This window comes from Mustela putorius, unplaced genomic scaffold (assembly GCF_011764305.1).
Source record: "Mustela putorius furo isolate JIRA1106 unplaced genomic scaffold, ASM1176430v1.1 tig00000596_pilon_pilon_pilon, whole genome shotgun sequence".
Taxonomy (NCBI): domain Eukaryota; kingdom Metazoa; phylum Chordata; class Mammalia; order Carnivora; family Mustelidae; genus Mustela; species Mustela putorius.
In genome coordinates, this window is record NW_025421428.1 from 13,373,930 (window position 1) to 13,393,940 (window position 20,011).

At 48.1% G+C, this 20,011-nt stretch overlaps 2 protein-coding genes across 10 annotated transcripts in view; one reads left to right on the forward strand and one right to left on the reverse strand.

The window, feature by feature from the left end:
- Positions 1-14,018, reverse strand: part of TSC1 (TSC complex subunit 1) — a 48,522-nt gene extending 34,504 nt beyond the window's left edge. For 2 of the 9 annotated variants that reach the window (XM_045082658.1, XM_045082650.1), the window contains exons 1-2: positions 13,879-13,964; positions 4,259-4,321 (exon numbers count right to left, since the gene is read on the reverse strand). The gene's annotated coding sequence lies outside the window, so the exon portion shown is untranslated. Of the gene's footprint in view, positions 1-895; positions 1,146-4,258; positions 4,322-13,573; positions 13,666-13,878 lie in introns of those variants that run through there. The other 7 variants (XM_045082656.1, XM_045082651.1, XM_045082657.1 and 4 more) reach the window with 7 other exon arrangements.
- LOC123392825 (leucine-rich repeat extensin-like protein 5) lies at positions 86-17,360 on the forward strand. The gene is made up of 3 exons (XM_045082917.1): positions 86-101; positions 13,498-14,115; positions 16,427-17,360. The coding sequence occupies exons 1-3, from the start codon at positions 86-88 to the stop codon at positions 16,525-16,527; spliced, it is 735 nt and encodes a 244-aa protein (XP_044938852.1). The 3' UTR covers positions 16,528-17,360.
- The last annotated feature ends 2,651 nt before the right edge of the window (positions 17,361-20,011 follow it).

Below are 20,011 nucleotides of genomic sequence, written 5' to 3' on the forward strand. Positions count from 1 at the left end.
GGGAGGAAACCTATACTAAAGAAAAAACCCACTGAAGAGTTAAGCGCCTCCTGCAAGAATGCAAGAATGCCAAATTTAAGCACCAATGGCCCCAGAAACTGGTGAGTATTAACTATCATCTATGCTCTTACTTAATTACAACCCTGCAACAGCCACTGATTTTGCTGTCCGTGAATCTACATGCATTTCTGATAGCTAATCATGGTGTAAGAAGTTGCAGGTTCACACCCTTGAATATAAATCTTACAGGTAAATCACGAAGGGATTCGATTTCACAGGACTTACAACTCGCAAAATTTTCTTGTAAGAGTTCAGAGCTGAGGGACGCCTGGGTGGCTCAGTTGGTTAAGCGGCTGCCTTTGGCTCAGGTCATGATCCCAGCGTCCTGGGATCGAGTCCCACATCGGGCTCCTTGCTCGGCAGGGAGCCTGCTTCTCCCTCTGCCTCTAGCCTGCCACTCTGTCTGCCTGTGCTTGCGCTCTGTATCTCTCTCTCTCTCTAACAAATAAATAAAAAAAAATCTTTAAAAAAAAAAAAAAAGAGTTCAGAGCTGAAAACAGACAGAAATTTCACCTTGTGAGTTGGATTAAATTAATTTTACAAGTGAAGAAAATACCAACCTGTCAGGAGTTATTGTCCACGGAGAGAATTAAATGAGAGAACATACGCATACACTCTATGCAAATAAAGACTCCGAGCAGGGCCCAAAAAGTATCAGAAAGAAAACCAGTAAAAATCTTGGGGCCACCACTTTCAAGAGGACTTTTTCAATAGCATACTCATCTGGCTAGCCCTCACATTCTTTTCTTCTTTGGATAAATCACAAATGATTCTCGGGTTTAAAAGCATTTTTGTCCCAAAGTTTGGTTTTTGTTCCAGTGAAATTGCTACCTACCTAGTCTCAGTCTAGTGAGACTCTGAGTTTCTATTTTGTGTATTCAGAAGGCAGTAATGTCAGAGCTGGTCCCCAAATCCAGGCAGCCCAGAACACGGGGCAGGAGTTCCATTCCAAACAAAGATGGCGCCCGTCCAGTCAACTTGGCCATAGTCAGGGCTGACCAGCTTGGGCCAGTTCGTTTGCTTTTCAGTGTGTGAATGTCATTTGAGGTGCAAAGTCTGGTTTCTGGAGCTGCTCCTTCCAGATACTTTATAGAAAGCAAAAATAAGGTTTCATTCTAAACCACAGTGGTACATTTCTGGCAACAAGCTTTTCTCTTTGGTTCTAAAATTTTACCTTTCAACCACATTTTTTAATCCTCCCCCAAAATATAAATCTTGGATTTCAGGTGAGGTTCCTCATGTAAGTGTCCCAAAGTTTAAGGGTTCTGACATTCAGAAAGGCCCTCCCCGAGCATTTAATCATGAGCTTTAGAATCACTCCCATGAGCGGAGTATTTCTTCTTCTAAAACTCACTCAAGTATTTCCAGAGGGCTCCGTGCAGGGCGCTGAGAAGGAAGAGCAACTCAGCACACACAATGGAGACCTGACATGGGAGGAGGAAGGGGGCAGGGCTCAGTGGGTGCACGGAGGGGAGAGGGGGCCTACTCAACCTGCACATGGGGCCGGTGGGTGAGACACACCCACGTTAGACACACATTCCAGCCTGGGGAAGGTCGGCTGGGAAAAGTCACGTGAACGTGGAGACCACAGGTTCGTGCAGCATCGACTTACAGCGGTGAAGGCCTCTCTTCCATTCTGGAATAACCACGTACAGAACACAGGAGGTGAGAGAGGCCGGAAGTCAATGCCAGGTGAGTACAGCTCTGTACGGTACGTGCCAAAGCAGCATTCCTCTAGGTAAGTGTCATCTTCAACGGTCACATGTCACACTACAGTCTACAGATGACACTACTCGCATAGGGAGCCACGACTTTCAACAGCCACTCCCACTCCAAAACCTGTCACTCTGCAGGTCTCCTGGATCTCAGGAAAACACACACCCATCCGTCCAAAGGGAACACTGCGGCGATGTTCTCCACTTCCCGGCTCCCACCCTCTCCTCTGATCTGTCAGCAAACCCCCTGGTTTTGCTATCCCCTTCGTTGTGGGCCCAATCCAAGCCCCAGCACCTCCCAGCCTACTCCCCTACAATGCATCTGCCACCAAAACACCACAAACACTGAAATATGGACTTCAGAATCCATCCCTCTCCTGTTTAGAATTGTGCAATGGCTTTCCATGGAGGCACTAAGAGCCGAACCCCATGAGTGGCCTAAAGGCTCCATGTGCTTTGTCCAGCTGTGAACCCCCCACCCTCCATCTGCTTCCGTCTGCGCCACTCTGCCCCATCATCTCTCTGTGCTAGTCCCAGTGTCCCAAAAGCCAGGAAAACTGGTTCCTGCTCGAGGCCTCTGCCCCGGCACCTCTCTCCCTGGAATGCTTTCCCCCAGATCCCTGCTTGGCTGACTGTCTTTGCAGTCTCTGCTCAAAACGTCACCGTCTCTCAGGTCTCTCCTGACCACCCAATTGAAAGCAAGAGAGGCATGGTTAGTGACCACCTTTGAACAAACCAAGTTTAAACTTTACAGCTGGTCATCGGATTCAACTGACCAGAATACTCAGTACGATCACAACATGTGGGGAAAATAGCGATTCACCCAAGTTTGACTTGAGTCCCTACATCTGGCCAACAACTGGCTTTGGTCTTTAGAATGTCTGAAACCTTGAACTGTCAACTGCCTACTTCGGCAGCATTTCTAGCGCCCTTGAGTGTGTGTGATCAACAACTACACGTCGTTACCATGATACCTTACGCGCGCGTTGTCCACAAGGTGCACAAGGCATGAGTTGAGAATTACTGTTAAACATCTGAATGTTCACTTTTGAATAAAGGTAAACCGCTCTAGCTGTAACATCCAAGTTTTGTGTTTTAGAAGTTGAAACTCTGTCAGTTTAAGTACAAATGTATACTGATAAAAAAAATAAAAGCTCTTTTAGTTGATCAATGTGATTTTTTCATTCAAAAACAATCCAGAACTTTCAAATGACTAAATATGTTAACTAGCAATACAAATATTAAACATACCTTTACAAATAAGAGTAATCACTCTTTGTGCCAAGTATTTATAAAAATTTTTATGACAGATGGCTAAGAGAAAATTATATTTTAATTCTAAATTTTATAGAATTATCTTGCAGCATTTATTACAAACAAAGTAACCTTTTAAAACTGCATTTAACTTACAGTCTTAATTAGTCTTTCAAGAAAAAGTCATATTTGGGAATATTTCCCATCTCATAAGGATGAATAAAAAATAAAATGTCAATCTGTCACCTCAATTTTATGACATGAAAAAACCCAAAATCACAGTCAGCAACATCCATGATAAATCATCTTCGAGCCAAACATAAAGAATATAAAGAAAACAATGTTAGTAAAAACTGAAATCCTCCTAACACATTTTACAGTCACTAATCAAATTCCTAAACAGACCTTACAAAAATGCCTTAGGAAGACAATGGCTTGTAGTTTTGTGTCTGTAAAGGCTAAGAATGTAAACAAAAAGCTTATCAACATGACAGCCACAGGTGTCAGCAATGATTAGCAGCTCCGGGCGCCTGGGGGGCTCAGCGGGTTAAAGCCTCTGCCTTCGGCTCAGGTCATGATCCCAGGGTCCTGGGATCGAGCCCCGCATAGCATAGGGCTCTCTGCTCAGCAGGGAGCCTGCTTCTCCCTCTCTCTCTGCCTGCCTCTCTGCCTACTTGTGACCTCTATCAAATAAATAACAAATAAAATCTTTTAAAAGGGGGGGGGGGTGCAGTCAAGAGAGCACAGGTGGATTTGCAGCCGGGGCTGAGCGTCTCTGCACTAGGCAAATGATTTGCTCCAACACAAAGTCTCCGATTTCGTTTAGGGTGAAAACCAAAGCTCGCTGCTGGACGGAACTGGTCTAAGTCACAGGTCCACCAAATGCAGCTACACCACCTTGGGAAACTCAGCCAACATCTCAGCCCCATCCCTCATTTGTAAAATGGGGCTACACCGCAAGTGTCGCTGTGAAGAAGACAATGAGTAACACAGGCAAGGAAAGCGCTCAACACAGTGTCCGGCACTGAACGAGCACTTCATAAACCCTGGGTCATTTGACAAAGTACTTCATGCCATGGAAGGACCAGGTCCTAGCAAGTAGCTAACTAACTCTAGAACTGTTAAATCCTGAGTGCAAACACACACACACACACACACCCCTGCACAACTGTACAGGCAAGCAATTCCCTTCTGTCCTCTCCCACCACTGCACCGAGTTTGTACCTTACCTGTTCTGGGGACAACTGGTGCTTCGGTTTCCAGTGCTGTCAACCTGGTGTCTTTCATGGTCACTGAAGGGAAAAAACACATGTACTGTACACAATAATCTTACAATGAAGTGAAATCCCCGAGGCACCCCGAGGGAGTTTAGGGTTCACCTGGCTCGACCTCCTTCCTGCTGTAACCAGTTTCTACCAGAATGCACACTTACAACAGCGGGCGCACGTGCCTCTCTCTGTCTACATTTCTGAACAGCTGGTTGCTGGAAAATTCTTTATATTGTGCTGAACTTGTAATCTCTGCCTTTTGTTAGCTATTTACTGGAGCTATAAACAAATGGGCAGGATGGGCTCTCGAGTCCTAGAGTTCCGAGGTACAATCCCAGCTCTGCCATGTATTAGCTGGGCCACTTCTGGCAGTTTCTCTCAGGTGCCTAACGTCTGACCTTGTTACTTCATCTGGAAAGTGAGAAGAATAGCGGCCCCTACCTCAGAAGGCCGTGTGGGGTTACACAAGACGATGCCTCCGGGAGCCCCGGCACAGCACGGGGCACGGAGTCATCACCCAAGCGGCCCCGAGCGCAGGAACAGTGCCCGGTGCAAAGCACTTAGTGGGCTTCCCTCAGGTCGCTGCCCCATGCTCCCCTCCCTCCCTACAGCCCCGCCCCCCTCGCCTACCCACTCCCAGACTAAGCATTCACCCCTACAGTCTCAGCTTAAACATTTGTCCCATCGCGCCTGGGTGGCTCAGTCGGTTGAGCATCCGACTCTGGGCTTCGGCTCAGGCCATGATCTCAGGGTTGTGAGATCGAGCCCCAAGTAAGGCTCTGTGCTCAGGGGTTGTCTGCTGGAGACTCTCTCTCCCCCTGCTCTTCCTCCCACTCACATATGGGCGGGCACGTGCGCTCTCTCACTCTCTCTCAAATAAATATATCTTTAAAAATATATATTTTTTGCCCCATCAGAGAAGGCTTTACTTCCCTCCACTCCCATGCCCCAGACGAGGTCAGGTCCCCTGTCTTATTTGCTTAGCAGCCTCTATTTCTTTGCGTCACTTACAACAACCCAATTAAATAAGCGTAATTAGTTACTGAACTCGTCTCCCTCACTGGAACAGCAGCTACGCCCGGGGAGAGAGAGCAGCTCAGTCAGTGCGGCAGATACAGCGGCCACCACGGTGTCTGACTGCACGGAAGCCGCTACAGTAGTTCTTAGATAAACGTATGAGGATGAATCCTGGCCTTCAGAACAGCACGACCTTCATCTGATCCCTCCACAGGACAAGCATAAAATATTTGTGGACAACTATCATTTCTCTCCCCTCGTCCTCTCTTTACCGTATTTCCTGTCTAAATGATCTCCTTTAAGTAAGCACGTTATATACGTCTCTACAAATATGTTCCAATTCGCCTTTAAAATGTAGGCCATTCAGGCTATTTTTAGGGACAGTCTGGCCACGAGATGGTAAGTTCCACGAGGACAGGAACCATCTGTCTGGTCCCCCAGTGGACACCCGGGGCCTACTGCAGCATGTGGCACCCGAGAGGCAAAGACACCATGCGTGGTCCAGCAAAGGTTTCAGCAACGTCTCCGGTCGCCGATCCAGGGCGGGAGGCAGAGGGCAGAAGCGGAGCCTCGGGCGCTGCGTCGGTCCAGCAGGTGAGCGCGGGCCAGCCTGCCCACAAGCCCTTCACGACACCACGATGCCCGAAGCCCTGCTCGAGCAAGGAACAACTCTCTCACTATCAAAATCTCGTGCCCCAAACAACGGGTAATTACATCTCCCTGTGGAGCACACTCTAGGCATTAAACAGCAGTGCGTCTTGGTGGCATACTCCAACTTTACGTCCGCTGCTGAGAGGCAAAGGGCCAGCCAGATCATTCAGACAGGGAGTGCCTGCCCGGCCGGTGAATCAAGAAAAGAACTAGAGGGGCGACTGGGTAGCTCAGGGGGTTAAAGCCTCTGCCTTCGGCTCAGGTCATGATCTCAGGGTCCTGGGATCGAGCCCTGCATCGGGCTCTCTGCTCAGCAGGGAGCCTGCTTCCCTTCCTCTCTCTCTGCCTGCTTCTCTGCCTACTTGTGATCTCGGTCAGCCAAATAAATAAATAAAATCTTAAAAAAAGAGAGAGAGAGAAAAGAGAAGAGCTAGAGTTCCAACACAGATGCCTCCGTTATCCAGGACCTCAACATCAGCTGTCGGTCCAGCAGGTCACACAGACTTTCTGCTACAATTCATCCTAGTTGGATCTTTTACCTGAAAAGGAACGTCCAAGGCAAGGGTAATGCTGGGACATACGCGAGAGGAGCTCTTGCAGCCGCCCAGCCAAGACCACCATCCTCGACAAAGGGATTGGCCCAGGAAATCAGAACTTTTTTGTCCAATGCCCAACATTAAGACTTCTTAAATTCTTTATCGCTAGGCCAAAAAATGGTAAATGGTAATAAACTGTCATCAGTCTAAGGCTGGCCTGTCAAAGGCTACTTGCATTATTTATATTTTTAATTATTTATTTACTTAATCATTTATATTTAGATCCTGCCCTATGGAGTACTACTAGCTAAAATCACTCTGGTCAGTCAAGTGAGATGTGACCTTGAACTTCTGATAGGAGGTGAGGAATGCCGAAGGCTCTCCTCCAGGATCTGTACCCCTAAAGGGCGTGGCAGGGAGCACCTATCACAGCCTAACAGGATCAGGCCACACTCTTTTCTTCAAGAGCCAAATTAAAGAAGAAACAGGCCCCCAGATCTAGATTTTTCCTCTTTCATATCTGACCCAAAAGCTGTGTTCTCACCTAAAATCGACACTGTGGTGGCACTTCCTACGAGCAGCCTTTCTGGATAAATTAATAAATAAATAAATAGCGCGTGGGTTGGAAGAAGAAGAGGGTTCTGTGCTGTTAGTAATTTGAGGTTAAAGAGCACAGGTCAGGGCACCTGCGCCCTGCTCAGCTGGTTAAGCATCTGTCTTCAGCTCAGGTCATGATCCTGGAGTTCCGGGATCGAGTCCCATATCGAGCTCCCTGCTCGGCAGGGAGTCTGTTTCTCCCTCTGACCTGTTGCATTTCATGATCTCTCTCTCAAATAAAAAAATAAATCTTAAAAAAAAACAACAACAACAACAAAAAGCACAGGTCAATTTGTTTTCATAGTTCACCTTAATTTGATTCTTAAGGTGTTTGCAGATAGATGGCTTATATACGTAGGATTACACATGAACCAAACACGGACGGCTTCACAGCCACGGACAGTTGTCACTGGCAAGACCCATACACACGTTTTCACATCTCTCTGCACTAGGCCAGATGCAGTACAAGCCGTGAGAGGGCTAAGAGCTATCTACCTCCTTATGAAACGCTAGTGGCCGGCGCAGAAAATGCTCTTACAAAGTATTTTATCTGAATATCAGCTGCACGTCCAGACTTTTGGAAGGCCAGTACTGTGTGTGGCCTTCTGTCCTAGGACTCCCCGGAACTGTACACCACATGGCCTGAGATTTTACACACAGCTGTCTACAACAAGTACAGGCAGGCAGATACCCTTTGCCACACCTGCTGTCCCTACTCGGGTTTTTCATCTATAAATTCAAAGACGATTCAGATAAGGTTCAGGCACAAACTATTTCAATATCAAGTACAGGACAGGCAGAACAGAACCATCCCACCATTGTGTTAATAACAAAGATAACAGTAATAACCATACACTAGGACACTATTGTGTTCAGCTCCAGCTCAGTAACGGACTCAGGTGATTTCTTAGGACAATATTCTATCAAGTGAACGAAGCCACCTTCAGCACAAAAGCATCCAAAAAGGATAAGATACTAGCTCTGATTGCCTCTTCCCACAGACACACAGAAGGAGAAGCGGGTAGGAAACACTACTTTGTATGTCAGAGGGAAGCAGCTGATGGCAAAACCTGCCAAAAAGTGTAGTCGTGGGTGACTTCCACGGTCTCGCAGCTGCGGGCCCTCTCAAGGTCACATGAACTGGGGCAGGGGAGCTCCAGATTTGCCAATCAGAATATTTCGCCATCCGGGCCCTTGAAGGACAACTCGCTGAAGCTTATACCCTATTTCGAAGGTGAATCTTGTCAAACCTGCCAGCAGGGACAGAGCTCAATTTCAGTAAGATACCACTCTTCTCTAAATGTTTCTTTTAGCCTGAACAAAATTATTTACTGAGAAAATAAGGTCACACAGATACCACATATGCTTCAAAGAGTCACTCTACAAGCTTCCCCTAAAAGAAATCTGAGCAAACTGTTAAGATTTCTTTAAGTTTCAAGTCCATGGAACTAAAATAGAAATACCGTAGGGAACTAGGACACAGGGTTTGACTGACAGTCTAGGCCAGCGGCTCCAAACACAGTCCTGCCACCAGCAACAGCAGCATCACCTGAGGATTTTCAGAAATGCACTTGGACCTCGAATCACACCTCTGAATCAGAAACTCTGGGTTTCTGATTCAGTCTTCTGGGTCATTCTGATGCCCACTAAAGGCTGAGAACCACTGGTCCAGGAAGAAAAAGGATGATGCCAAGAAACACTAAAAACATTTATTTAATAAATAATTGTATAAATACTCTGAGGTTCACAAGGGGAAAAAAATACATAGTGCATAAACCTTGGAAAAAAGCCCAGTGGAATTCTGCCAGGTGCTAAAGGTACCAACACAGACTGAATGCCAGGCCTGACAAGCATTTAGCAAGTTCCACACCTGAGATCTCCACTTCTGATTTTTTTAAATGTGGCATTTAAGGTTGAATTCCCAGGGAAGTGTAAAGAATCTTTCAATATAAAAATTTAACAAGAGGATTTATAATACAAACAGCACACAGGTCCACCTTTAAAAGGCTTGGGTCTTTCCTACCTACTGGTTTTTTTTTAAAAATTGTTTTTAATAAAGCCCAAGTCCATTTTTAAGAGGAGCAATCTATATAGAATAATCAGGTGTGGGGCGCCTGGGTGGCCCAGTGGGTTAAAGCCTCTGCCCTCAGCTCGGTCATGATCCCGGGGTCCTGGGATGGAGCCTGCTTCCCTTCCTCTCTCACTGCCTGCCTCTCTGCCCTACTTGTGATCTCTGTCTGTCCAATAAATAAAATCTTAAAAAAAAAAAAAAAAAAAAAAAAAAGAAGAATAGTTGGGCTGCAGGCTGGGTCCATAAAGTTCCTGAAGGGGTCTGCAAGAGCTATTTGATAGTCATGGGATAGGAAGGGATACTTGGTTCAAAGCTTCCCACGGATTTTCAGAGGGGAACTGAGGCCCCCCAAAAGTTAAGAAGCACTGACCTATGAATCAGTTCATGAGATTAGCATTTCATGTCGTTTATCAATATGAAAGATGAAATGTTTGGGCTCTGAAGTCAACCAAGAGGGTTCAAATCCCAGCTCAGAGGGTAAATAAGTGACCTTAGGCCTGTTTCTTCATCTCCCTATCCTATCCTATCTCTTAAGGTTGTGGGGAGAGTTCAAGGGCATCAAGCATGTCAGATGCTTAGCACAGTACTAGCCACGTAAGTCCTCACCAAATAAAAAGGCTTACAACAGTATTGCTACTGAACAAAATTTGTCCAGTATTGCTGGGTCCATAAGGCTTAGCAGTCTCTCCATGTAACAACTTGTATGTGAAACATTGATAAAACCGTTCCAGAACTTAAAATGGATACACTTTGCGTATGCTACTGTGCTCCTTGAACCACTCAAAGTAGCACGGTCTCACCGGCCGCATGCAGACGTGAAGGTCACTACATCTGTTCTTCTTTATCACTCCCTACTGGGCTTTCCGTCACCAACAGAAAGACAAAATTGTCCCTTGTTACTCAAATACTTCATGGTGCCTTTACTTTAGAAAGTGATCTGTGAGTTCTAGGCCAGTAACTACCATGCCTTGTTTTGTATCAAAGCTAGGTTTTTAATGCACTTTACTCATTAGATGACATTCTGTTTCATTCATCTGTTACCTTATGCTACTTCCCTGGACAGAACAAAAGTTAGCACTGCACAAGGGACAAGAAGAAACTAGCAAGGTCCTAACACCATATACCTTTTTTATATAAAAAAGAGTATTCACCATTTGGGGGGGGTATTTTTTTATTTACTCCCTCAAAAAAACCCACACATAGACATTAGGTATTAAATGACTAATTTGGGGGCGCCTGGGTGGCTCAGTGGGTTAAGCTGCTGCCTTCAGCTCAGGTCATGATCTCAGGGTCCTGGGATCGAGCCCCGCATCGGGCTCTCTGCTCCGCAGGGAGCCTGCTTCCCTCTCTCTCTCTCTGCCTGCCTCTCCATCTACTTGTGATTTCTCTCTGTCAAATAAATAAATAAAATATTTTTAAAAAATAAATGACTAATTTCTTGTAACTATAGGCTTAAAAAGTAAATCAGAGAAAGAAAAATCTCAAATTGCTGAGAGGAGACCTCTTTCAGACCAATTTAAATGCAAAAAATTAGTATTGTCATGCAAACTAAATTATACTAAGCACTGAGGGAAAAAACTCAAATGTGCATGTATGCTAATTATACACACTTTTTTAAAAAGCAAACAGCTACAGGTTTGAATGTTATTGAGTACATTTTGCTTTCACGCTTTATTTCAGCTACTTATATGACAAACAAAATTAATCTCCCAAAGAGAGACTTATAATATAATGAACTTACAGGGAATTACCTTTTTAAAAAAAATCATGTGATATAAAGGAAAGGAGAAACAAGTCATCACTCAACGGTTCAGGCTAAGAGTCACCAATTTGCTTAGTTATTATAAACCCATTAACACCTGGATTCAATTTACTCAGAATGTTTAGCTGAAGCCCCAAGAGGACTTGAAATCCCAGAAATTTATCAGAAATCGTCTAATTCACAATTCAACTCTCTTATCTCAAAGATGAAGAAACAAACTCAAAAAACTTCAATGGCTTTTGAAAAGTCAAAAGCTATTTGATTTTTAGGAAAAGCTTAAAATGGCTGATGTGTTGTTGTTTTGGGTTCATCTGCATCCAAGAGTGTACAATTAATTCCAGGAAAAGCTAATTTTAGTCAGCTATGGCTCTGGAACCGGGCAAAGAACATCCCTGTACCCTAACAAATGGTGAAAGAAGACAGAGCTACAAGATCAAGTCAGCTGTAATTCAGAGCCCAAAACTCACCCACCACTACCCACACCAGAGTTTAGAAACTATTTTAGGAAATGTCTCTGCAATACATTATACATTAAAGGAAAAATAGCCAAATTGATACTTGAAACCACTGGTCTTCAACTTCTGGTGTACATGAGAATCACCTATGACTTCTTCTAAAATATATTTCCAGGGTATCCTTGAAGACCAAATATGTAGGGTCACCTACTACGAAGCCAGACATCTGTCCAGGAAGGTGCTGGTGAACATTACTGCTTTGAGACCTCTTGTTCCCCGCATTTTCGTTATTCAGTAAACACTACATAGACAGGTATGTGTCTGATTTGTCCTAGTAAGATTCCTCCGTTTCAGCTCACAACGGAAACCAAGCATGCACAAAAGGCATCAGGTTACACCACAACAGCAGCAGTCCCAGATGTCTTTGCTCTTCGCCCAGGGAGGGAGAGTACAACTGAGTCACAGGACTTGACACACTCCAACTTAACCGAGGTCAGTGAGAAAGCTGTAGCCGCCCAAGAATCGAACTAGGAATTTAGAAACATACCAAGTCTTTATGACACCAGGAAATGCATGCAGTGAAGAAAGCTTACATCATCTACCCTTCCAGGCACGTGATGTAAGAGTGTTTTGGATAAGATATTAACTTTAGTAAGAGGATATTTTCATTTTACATCTTCTATAAATACCCCTTAAGTTTACACCAGGTGGTTGGAGGAAGATTCTGCAGCTCCCCAGGGCAATAGCGAAGAATGTTTCAGTGTTTCTGAGGAGCCTCATTTGCCTGATGCATGACTGTTACAGGGACATTTCCCTGCACAACCTTAAATCAGCTTTCGCATTTGCATATTCCAGGTTTACTCAGGAATGTTCAACTTAAGAATCACAGGTGGTTGTTCAGTAAATCGAGGGCTCCCAGAAGATTCGGTTTTATGATGCTTCCTGAAATTTACAGCTCCACTTTGCCAGCACGTTTGAATTCAGATGACTCCACGTTGATCCCAAAATTATAAATCAAAGTATCTCAGAAGAGTATTATTCTATTTTAGTACTTTTACAGCTTACTCTGTGTAAACTGAAGTGCTATTTCTACGCTTTCCATAAAAAAAAAACTAGCAAGGATTTTAGTAGGCCTTCTTTCTGCAGTAAACGCATCAGTTTTACAAAAACATCAAACACTTGCCAGCCTAATTTAGACTAACATATTTACAAGCACAACACTGCCATCCCAAACAAGGCTAGAGTATACAAGCACCTGCAGCTATGTACCTATACAGCTAAGGTATAGAAGCTGATGTACCCCTCCTCAAAATTACACACACACACACACACACATGCACAGGCACTTGTGCACAAACTCTGGCCAACTGATTAACAGAATGACAGGCTGGCTTTGGTCAAATCACAGATAAATGAGAGTATAACAGATGAATGTGAGTGTAAATCATGACAGGAGCACCGTCTTGGAACCCTCGGCAGCGCCCCAGACCCCGATTCCAGCCCTGGCTCAGATAAACGCAGGGGTGTGACCTTGGGCAAGTCACCCTCATCTCTCTGGGCCTCAGTTTCTTGACCCGGGAAATGGAGGTGTTAACAGTGGCCGCCTCTTCCCTCGGTCGCAAGCCCTAAAGGAGAGGAGGACCGCCCAGCGCTTCCCTAGCGAGTGCTCCAGACTCGCGAGCTGTTGTTATTAGGGGGACCGCGCCCCCTCCCAAGCAGTCCCACCCCCAAATCCGAAACACGCGAAGCAAAACTCTTCAACAGGAAACACAAAGAGCCTGAATGCTGCCAGCTCTCCCGGACTGCGGGCTCTCCATCTCCGGTTCCTCAAATGAATGAATGAGCGTCTAGGAGCGGCTCTGCACACAGCTGTCTCTCGAGGCTCCCCTCTGCCGACTTGAAGGTAACTGTCTTTCACCGTCCATGAAACACCCACGAGCGCACCCGGAGGGAGGCCCCTCGTCCTGCCCGCTGCAGCGGGGACGCCGAGTCCACGCGAGTCTCCGGTGCCCACAGGCAGCCTCCATTCATTCTCCTCCCACCCCTGACCCCTCTCCTGAAGCCCCAGGACCAGCCGCCCTCCCCCCACCGGCCCTTCCCCTCCCGCCAAGGGTCCCTCCCCTGCCCCCCCCGCACCCCGCGAGAACCTGTCACCCCACAAAGTGAGGGGCTGGCGAAGGGGCCCACCTCACCCCTGCCCTCGGCCCGGCGCCCCGGGGGTGCAGCCGTCCCCTCCGCCGCCGAGGAGGGGCGAAGTGCGGGCCCGGCCCGCCTCTCCTCCGCAGGGACTCGCCAGCTCTGCGGGGCCCCGCCAGAGGCAGCGCGTAATAAGAGGGAGGGGAAAGCTCTCCGAACACCCCTTCCCGGGGTTCCCTCTCCAGCAAGGGAGCCCCTTGCCCCAGCCCCTCGGGGCCTCCCAGACCGGGGTCATGGTGCCAGGGCTGCCCCGAGAAGCCCCCATGAAAAGAAGGGGGAGACACCCCCATACTCACCCACCGTCTCCTCCCCCTCAGCTGTTTACCTCACAGTTCCTCCAGCCTACAGGGCGCCGCCATCTTGGACGTACAGCACCTCCCCCCGTCGTGAAAGGTCCACGGCCGCTGCAGCCTCCGCCACGAAAAAGAGTTCCCACTTGGGTCTGGCCTGCCTCTCGACCCCGGCGACAGATGACCGCAGCCGGCAGCCCCGTTGGACGGAAGAGGCCTTCCTGGTCATTAGTGATAATGCGGGTCAGTCGAGAAAGGACCCAGGAGAGTTTGGAAGTCAGGGGGGCGGGGACGGGCGGAGGGATCCCGAAAGGAGGGCGCTGAGAGATCTTGTGACTCCGAAGGAGGCGAAAAGAAGGGCCGGCGCGGCGGGAGGAGCCACGCGAGGGAGCGAGGGGCGGGGCGGAGGTCACGTGCCAGGCCCGGCGGGAGGGGCCGTGCAAGAGGCGTAAACAAGGTGGCGGGGCTGGGTGTGGTTGGGGCGCCTGCTGCCTCCTTGTCCCGCGCCGTTCCTTCCCTTGCAGACCCGGGCGCCCCCCTGGGGTCTCTCTCTGCCCCGCCGCAGAGATGCGAGCCTGTTTCCCAAAGAGCCCCTGGGGCCCGCGTGGGTGAAGGGTCAGCCTTGGAGCTTTGGAAGAGCGGCAGCTCGCCCAGGCAAGGAGGGAAAACAGCACCGGGGCAGCTTCTTTCCTTTGCAGAATATTTGCGGGAGCCCGCCTTGCTAACACTGCAACGTGGTCACCGCGGCCGTGGGAAACAACTACCCCGATCAGAGCAGACAGCTTTAAAATAAACAGCCTTAGCTCCGCTCCTTCTCCTTAGCTCTGTGAACCTAACACGTCTGGAAGCCTCCGCCTCAGTTTCTTCTTCTGTGAAATGGGCCGATAGCCTTCCTGAAGTGAGGATTCAAGTCCCACGCACAGGAAATGCTCAACAGGTGCTGTTCTGCGTCAGAGGCGGGCGCAGTCAGCGCTCTGACCCATACAAACAGTGAGAGAGCAGAGGGAGAGAGGAGTCGAAGGGTGGGTTGTGAAAGGTTTTTTGAAGGAATGGGCATCTGCTGGAGTTTTCGAGGAAAAGTAGGTTTCTATGACGTGGAAATGGAGAGGTGGTTGGAAGGAAAAGGGCATTTCAGGCCAAAAGCACCAAGGAATCAAGAGCCTGGAGGCAGCAAATGCTGGGTGACTTAGGGGACTGGCAGGTTTTGTCATAGGAACGAGTTGGGTCACAATGCAAGTCAGCCTGTGATTTAAGGGGCCAGGTGCCAGACACCACAGTGGGTGCTGTCAGAATTCCAAGGGGCCTAGCGGGGTCCTGAGTAGGGCGGCTGCTAGCTTGTATGGCGCCTTTGTGAGAATTAGAGACACCCCTTCTGGGCCCACAGCTCATGTGAGCAGAGCCCAGGATGTATTTCAGCTCCTACCCTCCCACTCCCAACCCTCCTGAAGGCCCTTGTACAGTGCACAACCTTTATAGCCGTGTCGACTTACAGGGGAGATGGGCATTGAGCTGGGGATTCATCCAGTCTCACTGGTGAAGAAGGCCTTGGGGACAAAGCCAAGAGTTCTTGATTCAAATTTGGATATAGGTTTCTGCTACTGTACAGTGCACAACCTTTATAGCCGTGTCGACTTACAGGGGAGATGGGCATTGAGCTGGGGATTCATCCAGTCTCACTGGTGAAGAAGGCCTTGGGGACAAAGCCAAGAGTTCTTGATTCAAATTTGGATATAGGTTTCTGCTACTGTAGCAACTAAGTTAGCATTAGTTTTCCTCGTCCACAGCATGGAGAATGATAATGACTGCCTAGTGGGGATTTGAGGCTGAATCCGTGAGACACGAAAACATAACTAGGGTAAAACCTGCTTCAATACAAGTTACTTTTGTTCCTGTGTTAATTGTGCCCATGGCCGACATCCATCACTCCCAGGACCTGCTCCACCAAATGCTAGATTCTGTGTAGCCCCCGGAGCACAATCAGTTTGGGGTCCAGAGATGAAAAGGTTGGGGGAGATTGGGAAGGATTTGATTTCTCCCAGTTCCGCCAGTCCACAAACCATTTTACAGGAACGGACTCCTGCCTTTGTGTTCATACCAGGGCAGGGACCCAAGTGCATTTGGAGATTTCTGAGTCTGGTGATTAGAGTGTTCGGGTTAGGGGTGGAGTCGGGGGGGTGGGGGCAGGCACTTCTCCAGAGCTCGGACCCAGGAAGCTCCCTCCTTACCCCCAGTTTTCCTTGGCTCTCTGACCTCATCCTGCTGGAATGTTCTCTGTGGAAGGGAGCCTTATCCATGGGGCTCATCCACTGCTGGCCCTCAAGGGGGCCCTCACCACATTCGTACTGTTTATACACGGTCTGGAAGAAGGATGGTAATTGTTCTCTCAATGTGGACCACCAGGGGTTTGAGAGGAGAGGCCAGAGAGAACAGGCAGAGGCAGTCCGGCCACCATCCCTTGCCACTCTCAGTTCGGGCTGCCTGGATATTTTCTCCTTCTCTGGGATTAAGTTTTGTCATTTGCTGAATAGGTGTTAATGAGACCACTACCTTCCAGGCGGCACCCTGGAGCCTCCTTGTGGCAGGAGCTCCCCCGCTGGGCTTTCTCCACCAGTCCTGGTTCGCCTGTCTCCATGTGACAAGAAACAAAGGAGCTGAGCCCGTGTTTGCAGGGGGTGCTGCCTCTATGCATGTGACAGATGTCCACTACACTTGCCTGGGCAGCGTCTCCCCCTCCCCTTCCTGGGGCCACCACAGCACCACCCTCAAGCCACAGGCACCTGGGCCCAGTCTAGCCAATCCCAGATCCCCATCCTCTAGCCAAAGTGGTTGACTGTTGGACACGTGACTTGAGCTGGACCAATCAGGGTGCTTCCCTGGGTCTCTATATGGATGCGAAAAGAGAGATTGTGTCTTTCCTGTGGGGTTGCTAAACCAGGGTGAGGAAGCTGTGACCTTCCACTTCCCCGTGTCCTACATCAAGCCCTGAGAGAAGCCCAGCCAACAGATGGAGAAGACCTACATGGCAACAGCAATAGAGATGGAAAAAGAAATCTGATTTGTTATCTCCTGAGTTTTCAGAGTCCCCAGAGGCTGGATTTGCACTGGCCTCCCAAGTGCCATGAGGCAACAACTATTTTGGCCGATGCTGGTTTTGGGTATAGGTTTCTCTCTTCTGCAAACAGAAGGCCTCCCAGGTGCAATGAGATCTGAAGGCCTTTGGAAGGACACCACCAGTACAAAATACTTCTCCCTCATCCGCTGGCGTGGTCCTCTTGCGGGCTTTCAGCCCCTCGCTGTCTAGCCCTGTGTCCGAAAGATGAAGACAATAAATGTCTACACTACACTATATGACTCCATAGCTATGTATGTATGTACTTTCAACTTATGTAAATGGTTTATGTCTCAGATGGCAATCTGTCTCTTACTTTTCCCCCCCACTCACCATTGTTTTGAATCTCATTGCTTTGTGTTCATGTAGCCAGTAGCTTTAAACTGCTGACAATTATTCAGTGACGCAAATCTAACCTGATCTACTCTCCACTCTGCCAGGGAATAACAGCCACAGTCCCACCAGAAACAACGCCGTGAGAAACATCACTGTCCTTGTTCCCTTATGGATAGGGCTGAGAATTTGGGGGAGATGCATATTCTAGGAGTAGAACTGGTGGGCTGACTTTTTGTTGTTGTTGTTGTTTTTAGAGAAATTGTTTTAGCTTTATTGTGATATAATTGGTATACAAGGAATTGCACACATGTAATTGAATGTATCCGGATGCTTGTGGACATATGCATACAGCCGTGATACCATTGCTCCAACCAAGGTACTAAACATATCCATCACCTCCAAAAATTTTGCACTGACTTACCACCAAATTGTGCCCCAGAAAGACTGCCCCAGTCTACACCCACTAGAAGTCTGTGGCAGTGCTCACTTCCCTGCCAACACGTGGCATTGACTAGCTCTTTCCTTTTTTCAGCATAATAGGGCTACAGTGACATGTTCTTGTTTTAATTTACCTTTCTCTATTAGTGAGCTAGAGCATTTCTTCACATTCTTGTTAAGCTTGTGGGTTTCTTCCTCTATAAATCGCTGATTCTTATCTTTTGACCATTGTCGCAGCAGAGTTGGTAGAGTTACTGTCATTCCCGTGTTGATCTGTGGGAGCACTTCCCCTGTTCTAGCAACGTGCCCTTTGTCGGCTACAGATACTCCCCGTGTCTCCCCCAGTCTGTTATCATCCTAATGACTGTATTATACTTTGTTGGAAAGGATGTTATCAAATTCATCCTGATGTTATCAAATTCATCTCCTTTTTTTTTTTTTTTGAGACTTATTCTTTGGGTTTTTGAGGTTTTGTTTAAGAATGCCCTTTCCAACCCCTGTCTTGGTCAGGAAGGAAAACCGGCCGCCAATGTGCAGCACAAAAACCAAGTTGTTCAGTGAGGTCAGAGGGGCCCAGAAGAGTGGGGATCCTGGGTCTACAGCCCAGCTATATGGCCTGGAGGAGTCGCTGAACGAGTTCAGTTTCTCCAGCCAGAGATGGGGATGACGCCCATGCCTTAACCACCTGCTTCAGAGGGTTGCTGGGACAGTGCAGCATGAGACCCAGAGCACCTGCCACAGTGTGGGCGTCGATAAACATTGTTTTTGCTCTTACCTGCTGTAGGAGTGTCCTCAGCTGCCCTACCAAATTGCCGCGAGCGGGGTGGCTGAGAACAGTGGAAATGTATTCTCTCACTGGCCTGGAAGCCAGAGTCTGAAGTCACGGTGTGGGCAGGGTTGGCTCCTTCTGGAGGCTCTGATGGAAACTGCATTTCATGCCTCTCTCCAGCCTTGGGATGGTGCCGCAGACTTTGACACTGTAGCAGGGTCACTCACTTCCCTCCTTTGGTCTTCACGTGACCTTCTCCCTGGGTGTCTTCACACGGCCCTGTTTTCGGTGTGTGTCTGCTTCTCTTCATATAAAGACACGCGTCATTGGATTTGGGGCCCCCATTAATTTAGCCAGTATGATTTCATCCGAACTGCACTGCCTCTGTAAAGACCCTCTTTCCAAATAAGGCCACATTCTGAGGTTCCAGCTAGACATGAATTTGGGAGGGGGGGGCACTATTCAATCCCCCGTGCCTGCTTTTAAGGAGCACAGAATCCAGTGTTGAGATGGGAAAGGGACCGACGGTACCGGGAGTCAGAGCCAGGTCCAGCCCAAGACCGACCTGCAAAGTGCCGCAGACAGACAAAGAGGTCGTACTCAGAGTCAGCATGATGAAGGCCGCTTACTTGGTGGGGGTGGGTTACGAACTTTTCTTGTGGTTGAATCAGGAATTTGCTGAATGGTGATGGGGCAGAGGGACTAAAGGAGGAACACCAGTTTGAGCAAAGGCATTCCAGCAAGACCGGCTGTTTGCTTGATAAACGGTCAGGTTTAAGATATGCGTGAGACAGTAGATAAAGAAGCCAGCAGATGGAGGGCCTCGAGCTGAATAAGAAGCCTAATTATACCTGGAGGCGGTGAAGAGCCCCTGAAGGTTTGAGAGTCACCTGTTGGATATTGTTGAATGTTTCATCCTGACTTTGGAGCTTGCTCATTTGACCGAAATGCTGGGCTGGCTGTCTCCTTGGGCAAATCCCCATCACACCTCTACTTGCCGCTTGAAATGCAGTGTGCAAGGCCACATTCCAGAATGTTCCATGTTAATCTCACGGCCACCATTGAGACGCTCCCCCCCCGGTCCTGCACCCCACAAAGCACGGACATTCACGATTAGAGGTTCTGTGTTAGTTGTGCCTCCTCTGAAGAATATGCAGTGATCATTCGGAAAATGATACATGTAGATCCCTACCTCACACCCTATGCCAGAATCAACTCTTAAGGGACCCGAGCTCTCAGTGTCAAAAGTGAAATAATACAAGTGTTGGAAGAAAACAACATGAGTGAATTTTTTGTATTCAGGGGTGAAGGGGAGGGGAAAAAAAAAACAACCCTTTATAAAAAGCCAAAAAGTCGGGGCACCTGAGTGGCTCAGTGGGTTAAGCTGCTGCCTTCGGCTTAGGTCATGATCTCAGGGTCCTGGGATCAAGCCCCCGCATCGGGCTCTCTGCTCAGTGGGGAGCCTGCTTCCTCCTCTCTCTTTGCCT